At 45.4% G+C, this 18,082-nt stretch overlaps 1 protein-coding gene across 2 annotated transcripts; it reads left to right on the top strand.

Annotated features, from left to right (window-relative positions):
* Positions 1-226: 226 nt before the first annotated feature.
* PRNP (prion protein (Kanno blood group)) lies at positions 227-16,386 on the top strand. 2 transcript variants are annotated; one of them, XM_044748276.2, is made up of 3 exons: positions 227-633; positions 3,374-3,476; positions 13,980-16,386. In XM_044748276.2, exon 3 carries the CDS (start codon positions 13,990-13,992, stop codon positions 14,755-14,757), a length of 768 nt encoding a protein of 255 aa, XP_044604211.1. In that variant the 5' UTR covers positions 227-633; positions 3,374-3,476; positions 13,980-13,989; the 3' UTR covers positions 14,758-16,386. The 2 variants fall into 2 exon arrangements, with proteins under 2 accessions (XP_044604211.1, XP_044604212.1); XM_044748277.2 differs by lacking the exon at positions 3,374-3,476 and having other exon boundaries at positions 364-633.
* The last annotated feature ends 1,696 nt before the right edge of the window (positions 16,387-18,082 follow it).

Raw genomic sequence — 18,082 nt, 5'->3', positions numbered from 1 at the left:
TCATTTGTGAATATCACAATCTAAATCATCTCTTTTGTACATAATAAGTAGAAACTGAGTAAATGAACAGTTGATGGTCAATGTCCTTAGTAGGCCTCAAATTTTAAGGATTTATATGAAAACTCATAAATCCTGGGCTTCATCCAGGCTAGCAAAATTTTTCCCTCTAGAAATTTCTGGTTACCAACAAAGTTCCAGAAATTGCCTTCTCATTCCCTAACCTTTCATTTTCTCCATTATGTAACGGGGGACCTGGGGCTTTGGGCCGAATTTCCCTTTAAAGATGATTTTTATAGTCAATGAGCAACGTCAGGGACTGATGACAGAGGGAGGCGGTATCTCCTGATGCAAGTGTTTAAGCGAATCCCAACGCGTTTTTTCCTGTGACTCAGATTCCCGGCCCTGCTTGGCAGCATCCTTTAACATCAGCTCCGGCCGCCGGCCGCAGGTGCGCCCGCCCGTGCGCGTGGCCGGGTGGTAATTGGTCCCCGCGCTGACTTCCGCGCGGCGCCGCGGCCGCCCTCCCCGCCTCCCGGCCCACGCCGCGCCTCCCCGGCCGCGCGCGTCGCGGGCACTCGGCGCCAGTCGCTGACAGCCGCGGCGGTGCGAGCTTCTCCCGTCCTCCGGAGGCAGGTAAACAGCCTTGTCGCCTTCACATGCCCAGCGGGGGCGGGGGCGGGGGCAGAGGACCTGAGAGCTGGGGGCCACGGGGGGCCGCGGTGACCGAGAGCGAGAGCCCGTGCCGTGGGGCCGGGTCGGTGGGGGCAGACCTTGACCGTGGGGAGGGACGGGGACTTCCTGTCGGGCGCGGGGCGCGGCGGGCTCGGGCTGCTCGAGTTTGGGGATGACGCCGCTTGTTTTGCCATTCTGATGCCTTCTTTTCGGCATGGGAGCGGGGGCGCGGCTGGCCGAGCCCCCCGGGAGGGACGTAGGTGGTGCCGAGGGGTCTGTCCGTCCCCCCCACCGCCCTCACGCGTGGCCGCGGCGGGAGCCGCAGGGGCGAGTCGCGCGCAGAGGGGCCCCGGGCCGGGGAAGCCAGTGGCTCGCTGGGGCGCTCGGCGGGGAGAGCCGCTTGGGGCCGCGGGCTCCCGGCGTCCCTCCTGCTGGCCGCCCCGCGGAGCCGGCGGGCGGAGGCCGGGGGCGGGGACGGGGACGGGGACGCCCCTGGGCCAGGCCGGCGCCTCCCGAGACCCAGAGGGTGCGCGGGGCGGGGCGGAGGGAGCGGGCACCCGCCCGGGGCCGGGGCCTCGGCGGGGTAGGAGTCCCGGGGACCTGGGGGCCGCCGCCGCGCTCCTCCCAGCAGGAGGAGCCTGCTGCCATCCACGGCTGCTGTCCACGGCTGCCATCCGCGCGGCCAGCGCCGTCCCCGAGGAGGCCGCCGCCAGCGGGACTCTGGCTACCGCCTGGGAGGGGTCTCGGGCGGCCTGGCCCTCCACTCGCGGGCCTGGGGCGTCCAAGCCGCCGGGACAGAGGCTCTCCTGCTGGCCCCAGGTGTGGCAGACCCGCAGGCTTCGCTTTTCACTTTCTTTCCTGTCCCTCTGAAAGGAGAGAACTCAGCCCTCGGTGGGGCTCCGAGGGAGGGGTCCCGGCCGGGGGATGCCCCTCGGTCAATCAGCCTCCCCGACCTGTGCAGGAGGCGCCTTCACGTTTGTCTAAACAATGGGGAGAAATCCATTCCTACTGTCCCTTTCCGGTATTTTCCTTTTCTCTTTGGAGTAGCTATAGCAAGTAGATTTTTTAAATCGTAAACCCACCACCATCATATCCACCCTCACCATCCCTAAGCCACTGCTTTCTGGTTTTCAGTCTACTCGTCTCCGGATTCATACACGACACAGTGCGGTTTCACCGCCCTGATCCAGATTATCCGGTGGCCTCCATCAGTATCCCCGTGGCCGCGATATCTCCTTGAACTTAGAGCATCGGTTTAATAAGCAGTTCCCGACGTGCTGCACGTTTGAGTTGTTTCCCTTTTCCTTGCTTAAAACTCCAGGTAGAATAGGATTAAAGATTTTTACAAATCAAATTATCAGAAAAAAATAGGAACAAAAAATTGAATTAAAATGCGAGACCTCTGAAAAATTAACAACTCTCAGATTTGAAAAAGAAAAAAATCACCAATGAAAAAGAACGATTTTGCCTACACAAACACCGAGAAGCTCTTACAATGAAAAAGAACTAACCAGAAAGGCAAAGAAAGCAGAGAGCTTTCTGTGATTTGCATATTATTTGTATCTGACACAAGGCTTCCATACTCGTGAAAGGAAAATAACAAGATTATAATGGATAAATGGTGAAACAAATCATTGACAAAATAAAATACAAATTCTAGCAAGACTGGATTATAATTTTATGTCTAATAACAAAAACAACAAAAGTAATAGTAATAGTAACAGCAACCCCTACTGGAAGGTTGCCCTGAAATTTGCATATTCAGTCATCTGGGGAGGTGGCAGGGTTTTGGGATTAGAAAAATGGCTCTGCAGCTAACTTTGGGACTTTGAACAGGTCATCTACTTTCCTAATCCTCCTTTTATCCATTCATAAAATAGAGGAAATGATACCTACTTCCGGAGTTTGTTGCCGGGATTCATTTTAACCATCTACATAAATCTGACCTTTGGAGGTATACCTTTTTTCTCTTCCTAGTCACACCCCGGTGAGGACTTTGTGAATCAGTGCAAATTTTTTGTAAAGTGATCTGGTGATGCATTAAGAAGCTGGAAAGCCATGACCCAGAAACTCCACTTCTGGGAATTCACTGGCAATGGAAGAAATAAACAAGGAAAAAGAAAGCCATATGCAGGCACATATGCTGGGGACAATGATCTAAAATTAGACCCACCTGGGAAACAGCCTAAATGTATAACAGCAGGGCAGCAGCTAAGAGAATCATGACACATTAACTGAAAGGAACATTATGTAACCATCAAAAGTCATGATTTGGGGGGAAAAAAACTGGCAAGTCAAAGTGCAAGTTACTAGACTTTATCTACTTACTCATACCTGAATGCATGTGTGAAAGCTCCGAAAGGAAAGGCACCAAAAATGAAATTTAATAGAATAAAACTGAAGTTTTAATAGAAATGACCGGTGATTTTAATTTTCTTTTTGTTGACGTGTTGCTTTTCTAAATAATGTAATTTTTAAAACAATTCACAGGTCTCAATTTTGTAAACAAAAGGGACTCAATTTTCTGTGTATGAAAAGAGAGATTGGTGCTGCTTTTTTAGCTGACCTCATTTTTTCAAGTATTGTCTCATTTTTTTCTTGAATAGATTTATTAGTGGTTTAGTAATTTATATGTTAGGGTTTTTTTAAAAGAAGCCGTTCTTAGATTTATTTATCAATTCTGGTTTTTTCTTTGTTGTAGTTTTCAAGGCCTCCTGAATATATTTGAAAACTGAGCAGTCTCAGCCAAGCCGAAGCATTCTGTCTTCCCAGAGACAAATCCAGCTTAGCTGAGCCACACAGATGTACGTACCCTGTGGAATCTCTTTGGTCTTGTAATGGTTGAAAGTCCCCAACTGTCACAGAAAGTAAGGGTCGGGGAAGGGCTGTGATTACAAGCCACTGCTCTGGAGGCCACTTGAGTCTATATATGTAACTCACACCTTTGCGTCATCCTTTCCTGTAAAATCAGCTTCATTTTGCAGGGAAAGGGCCATAGCTTTCTCTAGAATAGTGCTGAATTATGGTAAGGAAGCAACCATTTTTAAATAATATTAATAAAACAAATAACATAAACATTTCTGCACCAAATTAACGGGGAAGGTGACCATCAACCAAGTGACGAAAGGTTTTATCAGGTGAAAGGTTTTCTAAGCTGTGTGGTTTTAACTTACCTATCCATTCTCCCTTTTCGGATCTTATTTCCTCTTCCGAGGTAACTATATCAGCTGTGAACTGCTACATACGTATTAGCCATTCACAGCGTGCCTGTATCTAACCCGGTGATGGGCGCAGCGTTAGGAAAGAATCCTTGGGTGATTAGCGTGTGCAGCCCTGCTTGCAGGCAGGAGAATTTTTTTCTCAGTTTGTTAATCCTTTTTCTCCTACTATATTCTATTTATTGCTGTTATAATATTATGTGATCATTCCAAAAGGAGGTATGCCCTTTTATGAAAAGCATTATAAATGTTAAGTGTTGTACTTTTGAGGGCCCAGCTCTGCAGCCTAGCTAGCAGTGCAATTTCCTGGGAAGCTTTTATGGATTCCCAAATCCCATCGCTAGACGCTCCCAGGCTGTGGGCCTGGAGAGGCTCCAGCAGTGTTGCTGCTGGAAACAGCACGGCAGGTCATTCTGATGATGGACCAGGTTCGGGTCCTTTGCCCTGTTCAAACCGGGGCTGGGCCGCAGGGTACCAGTGAAAACCCCCTACCCCAAAATGTTTTGCAAACTTTTGTATTGTTTGCATCAGATTCTTTAAGGGGCAGTGATCTCAAAAAGATTAAAATAGGACAAATGAGTTCTACTTAGCTCGGGAAAGACAGGAAATTTTCCCCGAGAGGGGAGCAGTGGGGGATACGGGGGCTGTTTGGTGCCACTTTCCCATTTCACCAATTATGTTTCAAGTTGTAACATGTTCTGAGTATCAGAAGTTTGGCCCCTGGCACTCGACCATTGGGCAAGTTCCTACCAGAACTGAGAATTCCTCCTCTCAGTCCCTATGTATAAATGGGAATAGGATGACTGAGTAATCTGTGGATCTTTTTTGTACCTTCTTTCTAGTTCCATTGCTCTGCCATTCTGCTCATGCGCCAATGTACATGATCTTGTTTATTGTAGCTTTACAATGCGTTCTAACACCCAGCAGGCCAAGTGTGCCCTAGATTTTCTTCCTGTTCAGTAATTTCTCCAGTCTTCTTAATTTTGAGTATCATTTCATCAGGTTCTTTAAAATCTCCTTTGAATTCTGACTGATTATGTTGACTTTATGGGTTATTTGCAGGTGAATTGGTATCTTTCAGTATTGGTTTTCCCCAACCAAAAAATGTGTACATCTTTCTTTTCCAGTCTCCTTTACGTCTCAGTAAAATGTTATAGCTTTCCTCATGTAAGTCCTACTATCTATTTTTAAGTTAAATCCTAGATATTTTAAATTTTTTATTGCCATTATGAGTGGAATGTTTTTTCCACACTAAACCTTATAAATAATTACAACTGATTTGGGAACTCACTGGTTTTTTTATATATTGATTTCAAAAATGGCCACCCACATGAACTCACTTATTTATTCTAAGACATTTTTGGGTGACTTTCCTGGATTTTCCAGATAGAAAATTATACTTGGCTAGAACTTCCAGAACCATCTAAAATAACAGTGATTGCTTGCATCCTTGTCTTGTTCATGACATTAATGAGAATGCCTTTCCTCTTTCAGTTAAGGTAGGGTGTGGACTGTGTTTGTAATGCCAGCGTGATGGAAAGGAGCTATCCTTCTAGTTCTAGAGAAACCTTTTTTAACAACTTAAACTTAAAAAAATTAGGAATGTTGATTTTCATTGAAAACTTTTCAACATCTGGAAAGAATCTTAGGGGTTTTTTTCCCCTTACCCTATTAATAGAGTTCCTGATTTCTGAGCCATCCTTGTATTCCTAAAATAATCCTTATTGGTCACATCAGTTTGGTAGTATTTTGTTTTGGATTTTGGCACCTGTATTCATGGAGGCTGGGTGGCCAAGAGTGTTGAGGCCTGCACTCTAAATACTGGGGTTTGAATCTCGACCCTTTATCCCCTTGGCTATAAACGCTCCTTCTCAGGAAGACATCCAAATGTTTATCTCTGCTGAGTTCCAGGTTCCTAAAACAATTGCCTAAATTGATACTCCTGCTGGAATGTCTCATAGTTGTAGCCAAGTTCATGGGTCCAAATTTAAACTCTTGGTTTCCTCTCCCAACCATGGCCCTCCACCAGTTTCCCCTACTTCAGTAGATGCTATCACTGCCTTCTGCTTGGTTATGAAAGCCGCAGACCTGGTCAATTGTCACTTCTCCATCCACTCTAACAGCAAGTCTTAATTGGTTCTTTCTGCAAAACACATCTCATTTATTCACAGTTCCCAGGCTGCATTGTAACCATCCCAGCCCACACCTCCATCTTCCTTCAGACCCTTCCTAACTGGTCCCCGCATTTCCTTTCTTGGCCCCCTAATTTTTCTTTATGCAACAGTCTGGGTGAGCTTTGTAAAAACAGTCCTGTCGTGGTACTCTCCTGAGGCCCTTTAACGACTCCCCACTGTATTCAGAATCAAAGGGAGACTTTCTTTCTGGCCACTGAGGCCCTCGGGATCTGGCACTCACCTGCTCTGATCTCATCAGGCCACTTGCTCTCTGTCTTAGGCTCCAGACACGTAGGTCCTTTTGGTCCTCGAACCCACCAAGCTAAATATCTTACTCACCATTGAGTCCTCAGCCTCTAGCACGATGCAAGAACCTTAGAAGACACTTAAATATTTGTTGAATGAATCAATAAGTTATTGTACAGTAAACATTACGTTATACGAAATATGTAATTTTTGACAACGTTTTGTCTCCGTTTCTTCTCTGGTTATTGGTCAGTTCAAGTTTTCTATTTGTTTAAAAACTGGTGCATACTACTGATTCTATGAAGATTTATCAAATGAATTCTGAAGTCGATTTTTTGTAGTTTACATAGTAGAAAAGCAATCCATCTCACTCAGGTGTTTAATTCATAAAACAAAGTTGTTTCTAGTAACTTTTTACCCTTTTAAAGCCTTCTTTTTCGAAGGTTATTTCCCTTTCTCTTTCCCAAAATAGAGCTGTTGTGTTTCCAGTGATACGTGTTTGTGTGCATATTATATTTTCCAGCAACTCTTGATTTTATTTAGAAACTCCACATTTTTCTGGGTGTTATTTATTAAATTCTGCTTTCATTTCTGTTACTTCTTTCTTTATAACTATGACCCTTTATTTTGAAATTTTCTTTTTCTGTTTTCTTCTCTTTTGAATTGAATAATCATTTAATTTATTTTCATGCTTGATATTCAGTTACATTACCCACACTCCTTGGATAGTCATGCGGTTTCCTTTATTTCCACATCCCTCCCCTCCATTAGCCAACTTTCTTTTTTTCAGCTAGCCTGATAAGTGTAAGTGATATATTATTTTTTTTTGGTCTCATTTTATCTGATTCTTAGTGATTTTGAATATGTTTTTCGTGCCCTTTTGGCTTTCCCTCATCTGTAAATTATCAGTTTGTATCTTTTGGCCATTTTTCTGTTGGAATTACTGTCTCTTACTTCTTTGCAAGAATTCCTAGTAGGTTCTAGAAATGAATCCTCTGTCGGTCTTACATACACATGTTTTTTGTTTATCATTGTGGGCTCTTTCTAGTAGCTTTGTCTTTGGTGTTCTTTGTAGTTGTTGAACAAGAATCCTTAATTTTTTTTTTATTGAGTTATTGATAGGTTACAATCTTGTGAAATTTCAATTGTACATTAATGTTTGTCAGTCATGTTGTAGGTGCACCACTTCACCCTTTGTGCCCACCCCCCACCCCACCTTTCCCCTGGTATCCACTAAACTGTTCTTGGTCCATAGTTTTAAATTCCTCATATGAGTGGAGTCATACACAGATTATCTTTCTCTCGCTGGCTTATTTCACTTAACATAATTCTCTCAAGGTCCATCCATGTTATTGCAAATGGAATGATTTTGTTCTGTTTTGCAGCTGAGTAGTGTTCCATTGTATATATATATACCACATCTTCTTTATCCATTCGTCTGTTGCTGGACACTTAGGTTGCTTCCACGTCTTGGCTATTGTAAACAGTGCTGCAATAAACATTGGGGTGCACAGGACTTTTGGGATTGCTGACTTCAGGCTCTTTGGGTAAATACCCAGTAGTGGGATGGCTGGATCGTATGGTAGTTCTATTTTTAGTTTTTTGAGGAATCTCCATACTGTTTTCCATAGTGGCTGCACCAGTTTGCATTCCCACCAGCAGTGTATGAGGGTTCCTTTTTCTCCGTAACCTCTCCAACATTTGTTGCTATTAGTTTTAGATATTTTTGTCAAGGAATCCTTAATTTTTATGTAATAAAATTCTTCAATTATTTGCCTCGTGTTTGTGCTTTCTGTTTAGGAAGTCCTTCCTCCACTCTTCCGGGTCACAAAGGCATTTACCTATATTTTCTTCTTCTCGTGCTGCACTGTACCTTTCACAGTTGGTCTGTAGTCCATCTGGAGTCTGCTTTTGCATGTGTATTAGGGATCCAGTTTTGTTTTTCTCCAGTTTCCCAGAAGTGTCTACTAAACAAACCTTCCTTTTTCCATTGATCTGTGGTGCCCGCTTTATCATATATCAAGTCCTACTAGAGTTTATATACAAGGGTTTGTCTCTGAACTTGCCATTCTGTTTTCCTAGACTTTTACCATACAGTCTTTATTACAATGGCTTTGTAGTAGCATTTAATGTCTGATATGGCAGATACTCTCCTCTTTTCTCTTCCCTTTTTTTTTTTTTTGGAGGAAGATTAGCCCTCAGCTAACATCCACCACCAAGCTGCCTCTTTCTGCTGAGGAAGATTGGCCCTGAGCTAACATCAGTGCCCATCTTGCTCTGTTTTACATGCGAGATGCCTGCCATAGCATGGCTTCTTAAGCGGTGCATAGATGCACCCCCAAGATCCAGGCCCGTGGACCCCAGGCCGCTGAAGCAGAATGCACAAACAACCGCTGTGCCACCAGGCTGACCCCTTACTCTTCCTTTTTAAGGTTGAGTTTGCTATTCATGGACATTTCTTTCCCCTTGCGAATTTATTGAACTTCTCAAAAAGTCCAACTGGAATTTTGACTGGCATTTTATTGAAATTATATGTTCATTTCAGGGTAATTGGCATCTTTATAATACTAAGTTGTCCCAGTCAAGACCATGAACTGCCTTTCCATTTTATCAGATCATCTTCTACGTTCTTTATTAGAGATTAAAACTTTTTCTCCCAGTCTTTTTCTTTTTCGTTCTTTCTTTCTTTCTTTTTTCAGTTAAGGCAGTTCCTAGATACTTTACAGTTTTGATTGCTATTGTGAATATCTTATTTAAAAAAAACTTTTTTTCTAGTCAATTACTGCTGTTATAGAGAAATGCTGTTGACTTTTGTAGGCTGATCTTGTATCCCGCAGCCTTACTGAACTCTCACACTGGGTCTTGTGTTACCTGTCGAGTCTGTTGGATTTCCTATGTATATGATCACAGTAGTTGCAGATGACAGCTCGAGCTCCTTCCTTGCAATTCTTTCACCACTTACTTCTTTGTCTTTGCAAATGGCTTTGGACGGGACCTCCAGTCCTGTGACAATGGACACCTTTGTCTTATTTCTGATCTTAAAGGGAATGCACTCAGGGGTTATCCATTGAGTATGTTTGCTGTTTTTATTATATAGCCTTTATCAAGTTAGGGGAGTTTCCTCCTATTCCTAGTCTGCTAAGAGCATTTTTCTTAGTGATAAGTAGGTATTAACCTTTATCTGATACTTAATGTTTTGAAATGTACTGGAGGATTAAGTCTGACATTCCCAGAGAGTATCTTATATGACTAGTGTCATAGCATAGCCTGGGATTCAGAAAGCCAGTGTCTATTCCCAGAAATTTCACTAACTGACGCTGTAATCACGGATTTCTCACTTGACCTTCCTGAACCCTGGTAGCCTAATTTATAGAGTGACAGGTTTAGATTAATGATATAAGATCTTCCTAATTTTATCACAAACAGAAAGAAATTCTCCAAGATCTCTTGTAAGTTTTGAGCCCCTCCTATCTTTAGAAATGATTCTCTACTTCAAAATGTAATTGCGATTTTTAATACTTTTCTTTTTCTTTTTTTTTTTTAAAGATTTTATTTATTTCCTTTTTCTCCCCAAAGCCCCCCAGTACATAGTTGTGTATTTTTAGTTGTGGGTCCTTCTAGTTGTGGCATGTGGACACTGCCCCAGCATGGCCTGATGAGTGATGTGCCATGTCCACGCCCAGGATCCGAACCGGCAAAACACTGAGCCACAGAAGCGGAGCGCGCAAACTTAACCACTTGGCCGCGGGGCCGGCCCCAATACTTTTCTTAATTAAATGTTGATTTTGTTGTTCTCAACTTATTTTAAAATGATCTTGTCTTAATATATTCTACGATTATCCAACTTTATCCAGAATTCAACTTTAATGAAATACTGACCAACAACACATGCCTGTGTCTCTGATGCCCTGTGCCGGTATCTCCAGTCCGTGGTCATTCCTCAACTCCAGATGCACCGAGCTAACTGCCTACTGGTGTCACTTGTCCCACATGTAGCTTGATGACAGTGTTGCCAAGGCCAAACCCCTCATTTATTTCCCTCCAGACCTGTTCCACCTTCTGTGTTCTGTCTACACAGTTGCCCAATCCAGAAACCCAGGCGTCACCTCAGCTCTTCCCATCTCTCGTCTTCCACTCAAACCCCAAGCCCTCCAGAAGCCACCTTCTAAATCAAACCACCCGTTACTCTCCTACCCCTGGCCAAGTCTGCCATCCTGTACTTTGACGACTGAACTAGCCTTGGGACTAGTTTCTCTGCATCCTGACACGTACACACACAGTCCTCAGTCCATTCTCCACAATGTTCTTTCCAAAAGGGAACCCAGAACTCTTTAGTGGCTCCTCAGTGCCCTCAGGTCCAGACTACTTCATACGCCTTCTAATTAGGCTGACCATATAACCCAGCAATCCGGACTGGGACAGCCTTGAGAATGAAAGGGGCACTATTAATATTTGCACAGGAACAAAACGTGTAAACTGTGCTGAGCAAGTCAGGTGTCTGCTCACCTTGCTTCTGAGGCCCTTTGTTACCTGACCCCTGCCTGCCTCTCCACTGCACGCCGAAGCTCCACTTCCATGAAATCCCCCGGGGCCCGCAGATCTGCCAGTGCTCTCTCTCACCGTCTCCACTCTGAATGCTCTGTGGCCCCATTCCCCTCCTATGCCCGGCTCCGCAAGGACCGAGCCCCTCTCTGTGCCTCCTTTACCGTGTGGTACTGTCAGCGGCTCGTGTGTCTGCATGAGCTTACAGAGCTGTAACTCTTAGGACCTTGAACGAGGTGTGTTCAAAGCCCAGCTCAGTGTTACTCACTCCCCTTGCAAGCCCTTCTTCCTCCCTCCTTGACCGTCTCAGACAACATCTCCATTGGCCAGAGTCTGCCATAGTGGACGGCACATGAAATAAATGTTCATTTAACCAAACTGTGGATGTTAGACAGCTGGCCATTGCCGAAAAGAATGTTTTGAAAATATGGTTCACTTTAGATATCCATTGTGACTCTTTAGTTTGGTTATTTCTTAGGCTGTATTACAGATGTTGTCACGCTCATCCATTCATTCGGCATTTGTTTTGCGTGTCTGTGAGTCAGGCACTGCATCTAAGCACTAGGGACACTTCTGAGATCAAAATAAAACTCTCTCCCCACCCCCGGGGGGAGCGTACACTCCCCTGGAGAAGAGGAACAATAAGCAGACAGGAAAGAATAGATGTCAAGTTGGCATCACTGGTCTGGAGAAAAATGAACCAGGGTAAGGAGGGGGACAGGACTGCTGACTTAGCTGGAGTGGCGTGGACAGCCCTGCTGAGAGGACGTTAGAGCAGTCCTGAGCCATGTAAGTAACGGGGGGAAGAGCCTTCAGGCCCCGGGAACAGCAAGTGCAAAGACCCCAAGATGCGAAAGTGTTTGTCGGGTTTGAGGCGCAGGGTGGGGCCGGGTCACATGGGGCCTAGCCCGCATGGTCAGGACTTTGGGTCTTATCCTGAGCATCAAGGAGAGGCACAGTGTGACCTGCTTATTAGAAGCCTGTCTCAGGCTGCTGTGTGGGGAACACACAGTGGAAGCCAGAGGAGAAGCAGCGAGGCTGGTTGGAGGCTGCTGTAGGAATCAGGTGAGAAGTGATGGGGGCTTCAGCTACCACAGGGGTGTTGGGACATGTGAGAGGTTTGGGGATTTAGGATTCATTTTTAAGATAGAGCTGATAAGATTTGCTGATAGATTCGTTGCATGCTATGAGAGAAAATTCAAGAATAACTCCAGGCTGTTGGCTGGGTTCGGCTCATTGGGGTGAACGAAAGAGGTGTTGACATAAAACCCCTTGGGCTTGGGAGTTACTGACTGGGGCGCTTGTCTCCTAGTTCCGTTTCTGGAAGTGTGTGAGCAGAAGTATGAGCTGCAACGAGGCCAAGAGCTGAGCAAATGGAGCATAGGTCAGGGACACAGGCCTGCAGAAGACCAGGGTGCCAGGAGACGTGGGCGCAAGGAGGAGGCCAGTGACCATGTCCCAGGACTCTGCCCTCTCACCCCTACCCGAAAGAGCCTCCAAAAATCCTAATTGGCATGATCTGAGCAGTTTAACTAGGCTTGTAACTTTTGAATATATTTATGTTCACTTAAGACCACCAAGACATTTCAGTAAAGACAGTAGAAACATAAACAGGATGCTAACTCATTTGTTTGTTTAATCCTTCTTCTTCCTCTGAGTGTTATCCCATTTAGTCTTTGTCTCTGAAGGTCATGGAGAATAATTTTCTCATATTTGATGCCACTTTTATTTGGAGATAATCCCGGTGCTGGGGATAAGACTAACATCAGTGTTAGAGGATATGCCATGTTTGGTTTTTACGGCACATGATGATATTTTGGAGTGTGTGGTTCGATGTGCGGTACAGTAGACACTGTTTAATAATCATTTCACTATGTGTCTTTGATCTCTGCCCTTGGAACTGAGTGCCCAGGGCATGTGAGATCTTCAGTCAGAAAGGAGATTTTTTAATTTGATGAATGTACACTCTGCAGAGGGGCATAAATTATCATCCTGGGTACTTGATTTGTTTGTTTATTCCTAGACTATGCTAGCCCTTTTATATAAGATATGTTTCTTTTGTACCAAAACTCAGGAGAAAACAAGTCATTCATAAGCCATTAAATGCTGAACTAAAACTGAGTGAGTAACTGCACCTCTTGTGACATAGCCATTCTTACCCCATGTTGGGCAGCCCCATTTGTCTGTTTGTCTATAGAGAAAAAGATGAATTTATAAGTGGGCTTGCAAAATCCTGCGTGTTTCCTGTTTTGAAAAAAATTGTGTTCCTTTGAGGAAATTCTTACCGGCATTTATCTGTTCAGGGGATATTAACTCCTTCACTTAACAAGTATCTTTTGTGGGCCTGCCCGGTGCCAGGCCCTGCTCTAGCCCCTGAGGAGACGGCAGCAAACAAGAGACTCGTCCCCTGCTTCCGTCCCGCTGAGAAAGGAAGACAGGAGCAGGCTGTTTGGAAAGTTCTCTCATTACCACAGCGCCCGTCTCGGGGTCTTCCTAACGACATTAGACTCACGAGGCTTCCACAGCGGCCACGCCAGTGTCCTCAGGGCAGTCCACCCGCAGCCAGGGACTCGTCTCCACCCCACCCTCCATGAATGAATGCTCAGGTGCAAGGGACTAAAATCCACATTGGTGGGTCATGGGTCCCCCCTGGCGTAGAAGCCCCAGGCCCCCCCAGGAACTGGTATCCCTTTTGACAGCCCAATGGGCACAGCTTCCAGGGTCCCTGCAAGGACGTGCCTGGTTGCAATAATCACGGTTCTCAAGAAGCTGGAAGCCGTGGCAAGCCCCCCAAGGTGTTTACAGCTCCTTCCAGTCCAGGTGCAATGTATCAATCAGAGGTTATTTTTACCATAAGCAACATTGGTGGCGTTCCACCTTTATCAAGTTTCCAGGAAACAGAGCCAGAAATTATTTTAAGATCCAATTTGTCCTTAGAGAAGGAGAAAGAGTTGTGTTAACCTTCTCCTTACGACTCTTCTGTCATGAGTGCTGCAGAGAAGTGCAGAGTGTGACATGCCTTTATGACCAGGTGCTGATGCCACTGCTGTGCGTTCATTCCTTATGCAGCCAACGTGAAGTGGTCTCACTGTAAACGTAGGACACTGACACCCTCTTCATTTTGCAGATAAGTCATCATGGTGAAAAGCCACGTAGGCGGCTGGATTCTGGTTCTCTTTGTGGCCACATGGAGTGACGTGGGGCTCTGCAAGAAGCGACCGAAGCCTGGAGGATGGAACACTGGGGGGAGCCGATACCCCGGGCAGGGCAGTCCTGGAGGCAACCGCTACCCACCCCAGGGCGGTGGCGGCTGGGGTCAACCCCATGGTGGTGGTTGGGGTCAGCCCCATGGTGGTGGCTGGGGTCAGCCGCACGGTGGTGGTTGGGGACAGCCCCATGGTGGTGGAGGCTGGGGTCAAGGTGGCTCCCATGGTCAGTGGAACAAGCCCAGTAAGCCAAAAACCAACATGAAGCATGTGGCAGGAGCTGCCGCAGCTGGGGCAGTGGTGGGGGGCCTCGGCGGCTACATGCTGGGGAGTGCCATGAGCAGACCCCTCATTCATTTTGGCAATGACTATGAGGACCGTTACTATCGTGAAAACATGTACCGTTACCCCAACCAAGTGTACTACAGGCCGGTAAATGAGTACAGCAACCAGAACAACTTTGTGCACGACTGCGTCAACATCACGGTCAAGCAGCACACGGTCACCACCACCACCAAGGGGGAGAATTTCACCGAGACCGACGTCAAGATCATGGAGCGCGTGGTGGAGCAGATGTGCATCACCCAGTACCAGAAAGAGTACGAGGCTTTTCAACAAAGAGGGGCGAGCGTGGTCCTCTTCTCCTCCCCGCCTGTGGTCCTCCTCATCTCTTTCCTCATTTTCCTGATAGTGGGATGAGGATGGCCTTCCTGTTTCACCATCTTCTCAATCTTTCTTTACCGGGTTGGGGAAGGGCTGTCTACCTGCGGCCCTTTCAGTGATGGTGTCTCCTTGCTTCTCTCTTCTCACCCGTAGGCTAATACGCTTGGCACTGATGGGCACTGGGGAATGCAGAGCAGACCCCGGATGCTATTTATTCAAGCCCTGTTTGAATGAGTCCTTCGTGGGCCAGTGCTGGGCTGGGAAGAGGGTAACAGCAAATAATCATTGGTTGAGCTAGGCTTATCTTTTTGTCTAGTGCAACAGATTGAGGGTAAAACAGTTCTCAAAACAGCCTTCAAATACCTTTACCTAAATACTTCCAGCTCCTTCTTCCAGCTAAAGCTCAGTACACTAATGCCTCATCTTAGCAGTGATTTTGTAGCAATTCGAAGAAATTTTCTCATCCGTTTTAAGAAAACCTGACTGAGTTTTCCTGTCTAAACAGCATTTCTGCCAAACTTAAAAGGAGGCCACATGATACCCATTCAAAAAAAAAAAACTAGAAATCCTTAGTTCTTGGGCCCAGGCTCAGCCAGCTGGAGAGCGTGTGCCCTGTGTCTACAGAGAATTGTGACAGTTTGCATTTTGCAGGATGGGCTGCACAGCAGCTCTTGCATTGAGAGTGAGTATTCGTGCAGCACTAGACCTCTGGGCAGAGGACATTTTCACAGGGAATGAACGCAACTAGGCTTCTGGGACTAAAAAAATCCAACATTTGGGAGTGGTGCCCTTGGAGGCAAGCTCCCGTTCTGGATGTTTAAAGCACCTACATGTGGCATTCCTTTCTTTAGTAAACTATAAATAATTAAACTATAGATAATTAAGACAGTAAAAAATTAAATTACTTCTGGACACTGGAGCAAATCTTTGTTTAGAAAGCTGGATGATTTTAACGTTTCGGTGAAGCTAGGAGATTTTAACAGAGGGAGCTGCAGCTGTAAAAACACCGTTGTTATAGAGGATTATGGAATGAAGAAAATGACTAGTGTACAAAGAAAAGAAATGCTTGCATTTCTTCATTGCTGTCTCATGATCATCAAAAACCAGAATTAGATTCAGTCTTTAGTTTCTGTAATTGGCTTTTGAATCAAAGAATAGGGGAGGAATCAAAAAAAAAATCTTAGGTTGGAGATGACAGAAATATGATCCACTTAGGGGGGAAAAAGTTTTGTTACTGTTATTTAAGTAAAGTAAAATTATTCCCTGGATGTTCAATATTGTCACCTCGCAGATATATATTACTATTCTGCAATGTTATTGGCTTGCACTGTGCAGGTATTCTATGGAAAAAAAATATATATATATATTGCATATGACAAACCTAGACATTTTGGTTAGAGCAGTTAACATCTGAAGTGTCTAATGCGTTACCTGTTTTTGTAAGGTACTAAATAACCTGATTTGTGGGAAACCCTTTTTCGTGGTCCTTAGGCTTACAGCGTGCACTGAATAGTTTTGTATGAAGATCCAAAGTGGTCTTTGAAATATGCATGTACTTTATATTTTCTATATTTGTAACTTTGCATGTACTTGTTTTGTTGTATAAAAAATTTATAAATGTTAGTATCTGACTAAAATTAAACAGGAGCTAAGATGAGCATCTTCCATGGAGTTCGCAGTTGTATTCACTGTGGAGCCCTGGGTTGGCAGGGTCAATTTGGGGGTTAATCTGAGCAGAGTGGCCCCTTCAGTCCCCACACCGCCTCTGATGGCCAATGTTTCACGTCCCCCCTCCTGACACTGCCCTCCGCCTTACTCCCAGCCACACGCCAGCGGATCTCTGCTGCCCTGTCGTTTTTTCCTCGATTTTCCGCAAGTACCTAAGTGTGCTTGGCACTAGGTCAACGGCCAAGCCACTATTGCAGCAGAGGAAGACAGTCCTTGTACTCTGGAAACTTCTTTCTGTCCTGGAATTTGAAATAGGGGATTTTCTTGATTAAAATGAAACTTAACAAGCTCTAAAGTACCTACTTTAAGCCTGCCCCCCGAAATCAGGTTATAAAGATCTCCAGACCCTGGGAGCCTCAGTGACAATCACTCTCTGGATTGAAATTCAACAACACGTCGGTCCAGGAGGCCGCTCTCATTTGTCACCATCTTTCTCCTCATTCTACACGGTTCCTGCCTTCTTCCCAAGCCTGAGGCCCTAGCCTGAGAAGCTCTCAGTGTCCTGGGCAGAGGTTTTCTTCTTCTGCAGCTGAAATTTACCAACGGCAGGAAGTAATCATCAGAGGATCAACTTAGAATTAAAAACGAAAAGGTGAAACTCAACACCTTGAAACCCCATCATTCAGAAAACTACTAAAACAAATGACATACATAAAGTCTTAAAAGAATTACTCAAAAGTTAATCCTTAACATAAAAACTTCTAGAACCATTTTCAGGCTGCCTTTTTGGCCATACTTCTAACTATTTAAAAATAAACTCTTCGTTATCTGCCAATCATAATTTCTCAAAAGTAGCCCATGGAGAAGACTTCAGTCATTCAAAGCATAGGTATTTTGAGGGCTAAAGAGAACAAAATCCATCTGTATTTTTCTCAGGCCCCTGTGTTCCCGTTACTTCCAACTCCTGTGAGTTGAGCTAAAGGAATTTTTACTAAAAAAATTTAAAATCAGTTTAAAATGACCAACATATAGTAACCATGTCTGACCCTCACAGAGGGTTCTTCCTGAGAATCGTCAGGTGTCACCTTTGTTTTTCCTTCTCCCTCTGAGGCTGAGACCAAAAAAGCGTCCTCTGCCTTTGGAAGGAAATTTGGGTCTCTACTGCTTCGCATCCTAGTGGGAGGCTTAATCCCGGCCAGAACCTGAGCTTCCCCGGGCTCAGACTCGGACCTCACGTTGACCTGAGCATCCTATGGTTCATTTGTACCTGAGACAGGTGAGTGCCTCTCTGGCTCCTCGAAACTCCTCCCCAAGGATTTAGCTCATCCTGCATTAACCTTACATTTTCATTCTCTGCCCAACCCCTGTTCTCCAGGAAGCCACACCTTCCATTGCACACGCCTGGGCCACGTGGTACACCTCTGCTTCTGTACAGCTGTCCCTTCCTTGAGAGTCAGCGCCCCTTTCTTGCCCTGGAGCAGCACTCCTCAAACTCGCATGTGCTCACCAATCTGCAGGTCTCGACTCATAGCCCTGGGGTGGGGCCCAAGAGTCTGCGTTTCTCATGAGCTCCTTGATGATGCTGTGCTGGTTTTGTGGACCTTACTGGAACAAGGCCCTCGTGGTTCTCATACTTGAGCTTTGCTCGCAACCCCTGGAGGCTTGTCCAACACAGGTTGCTGGGCCCCACCCC

Source organism: Equus asinus, chromosome 15, assembly GCF_041296235.1.
Source record: "Equus asinus isolate D_3611 breed Donkey chromosome 15, EquAss-T2T_v2, whole genome shotgun sequence".
NCBI lineage: Eukaryota > Metazoa > Chordata > Mammalia > Perissodactyla > Equidae > Equus > Equus asinus.
Note: the sequence above shows the minus strand (reverse complement) of the source record. Positions and strands in the feature narration are given on the sequence as shown.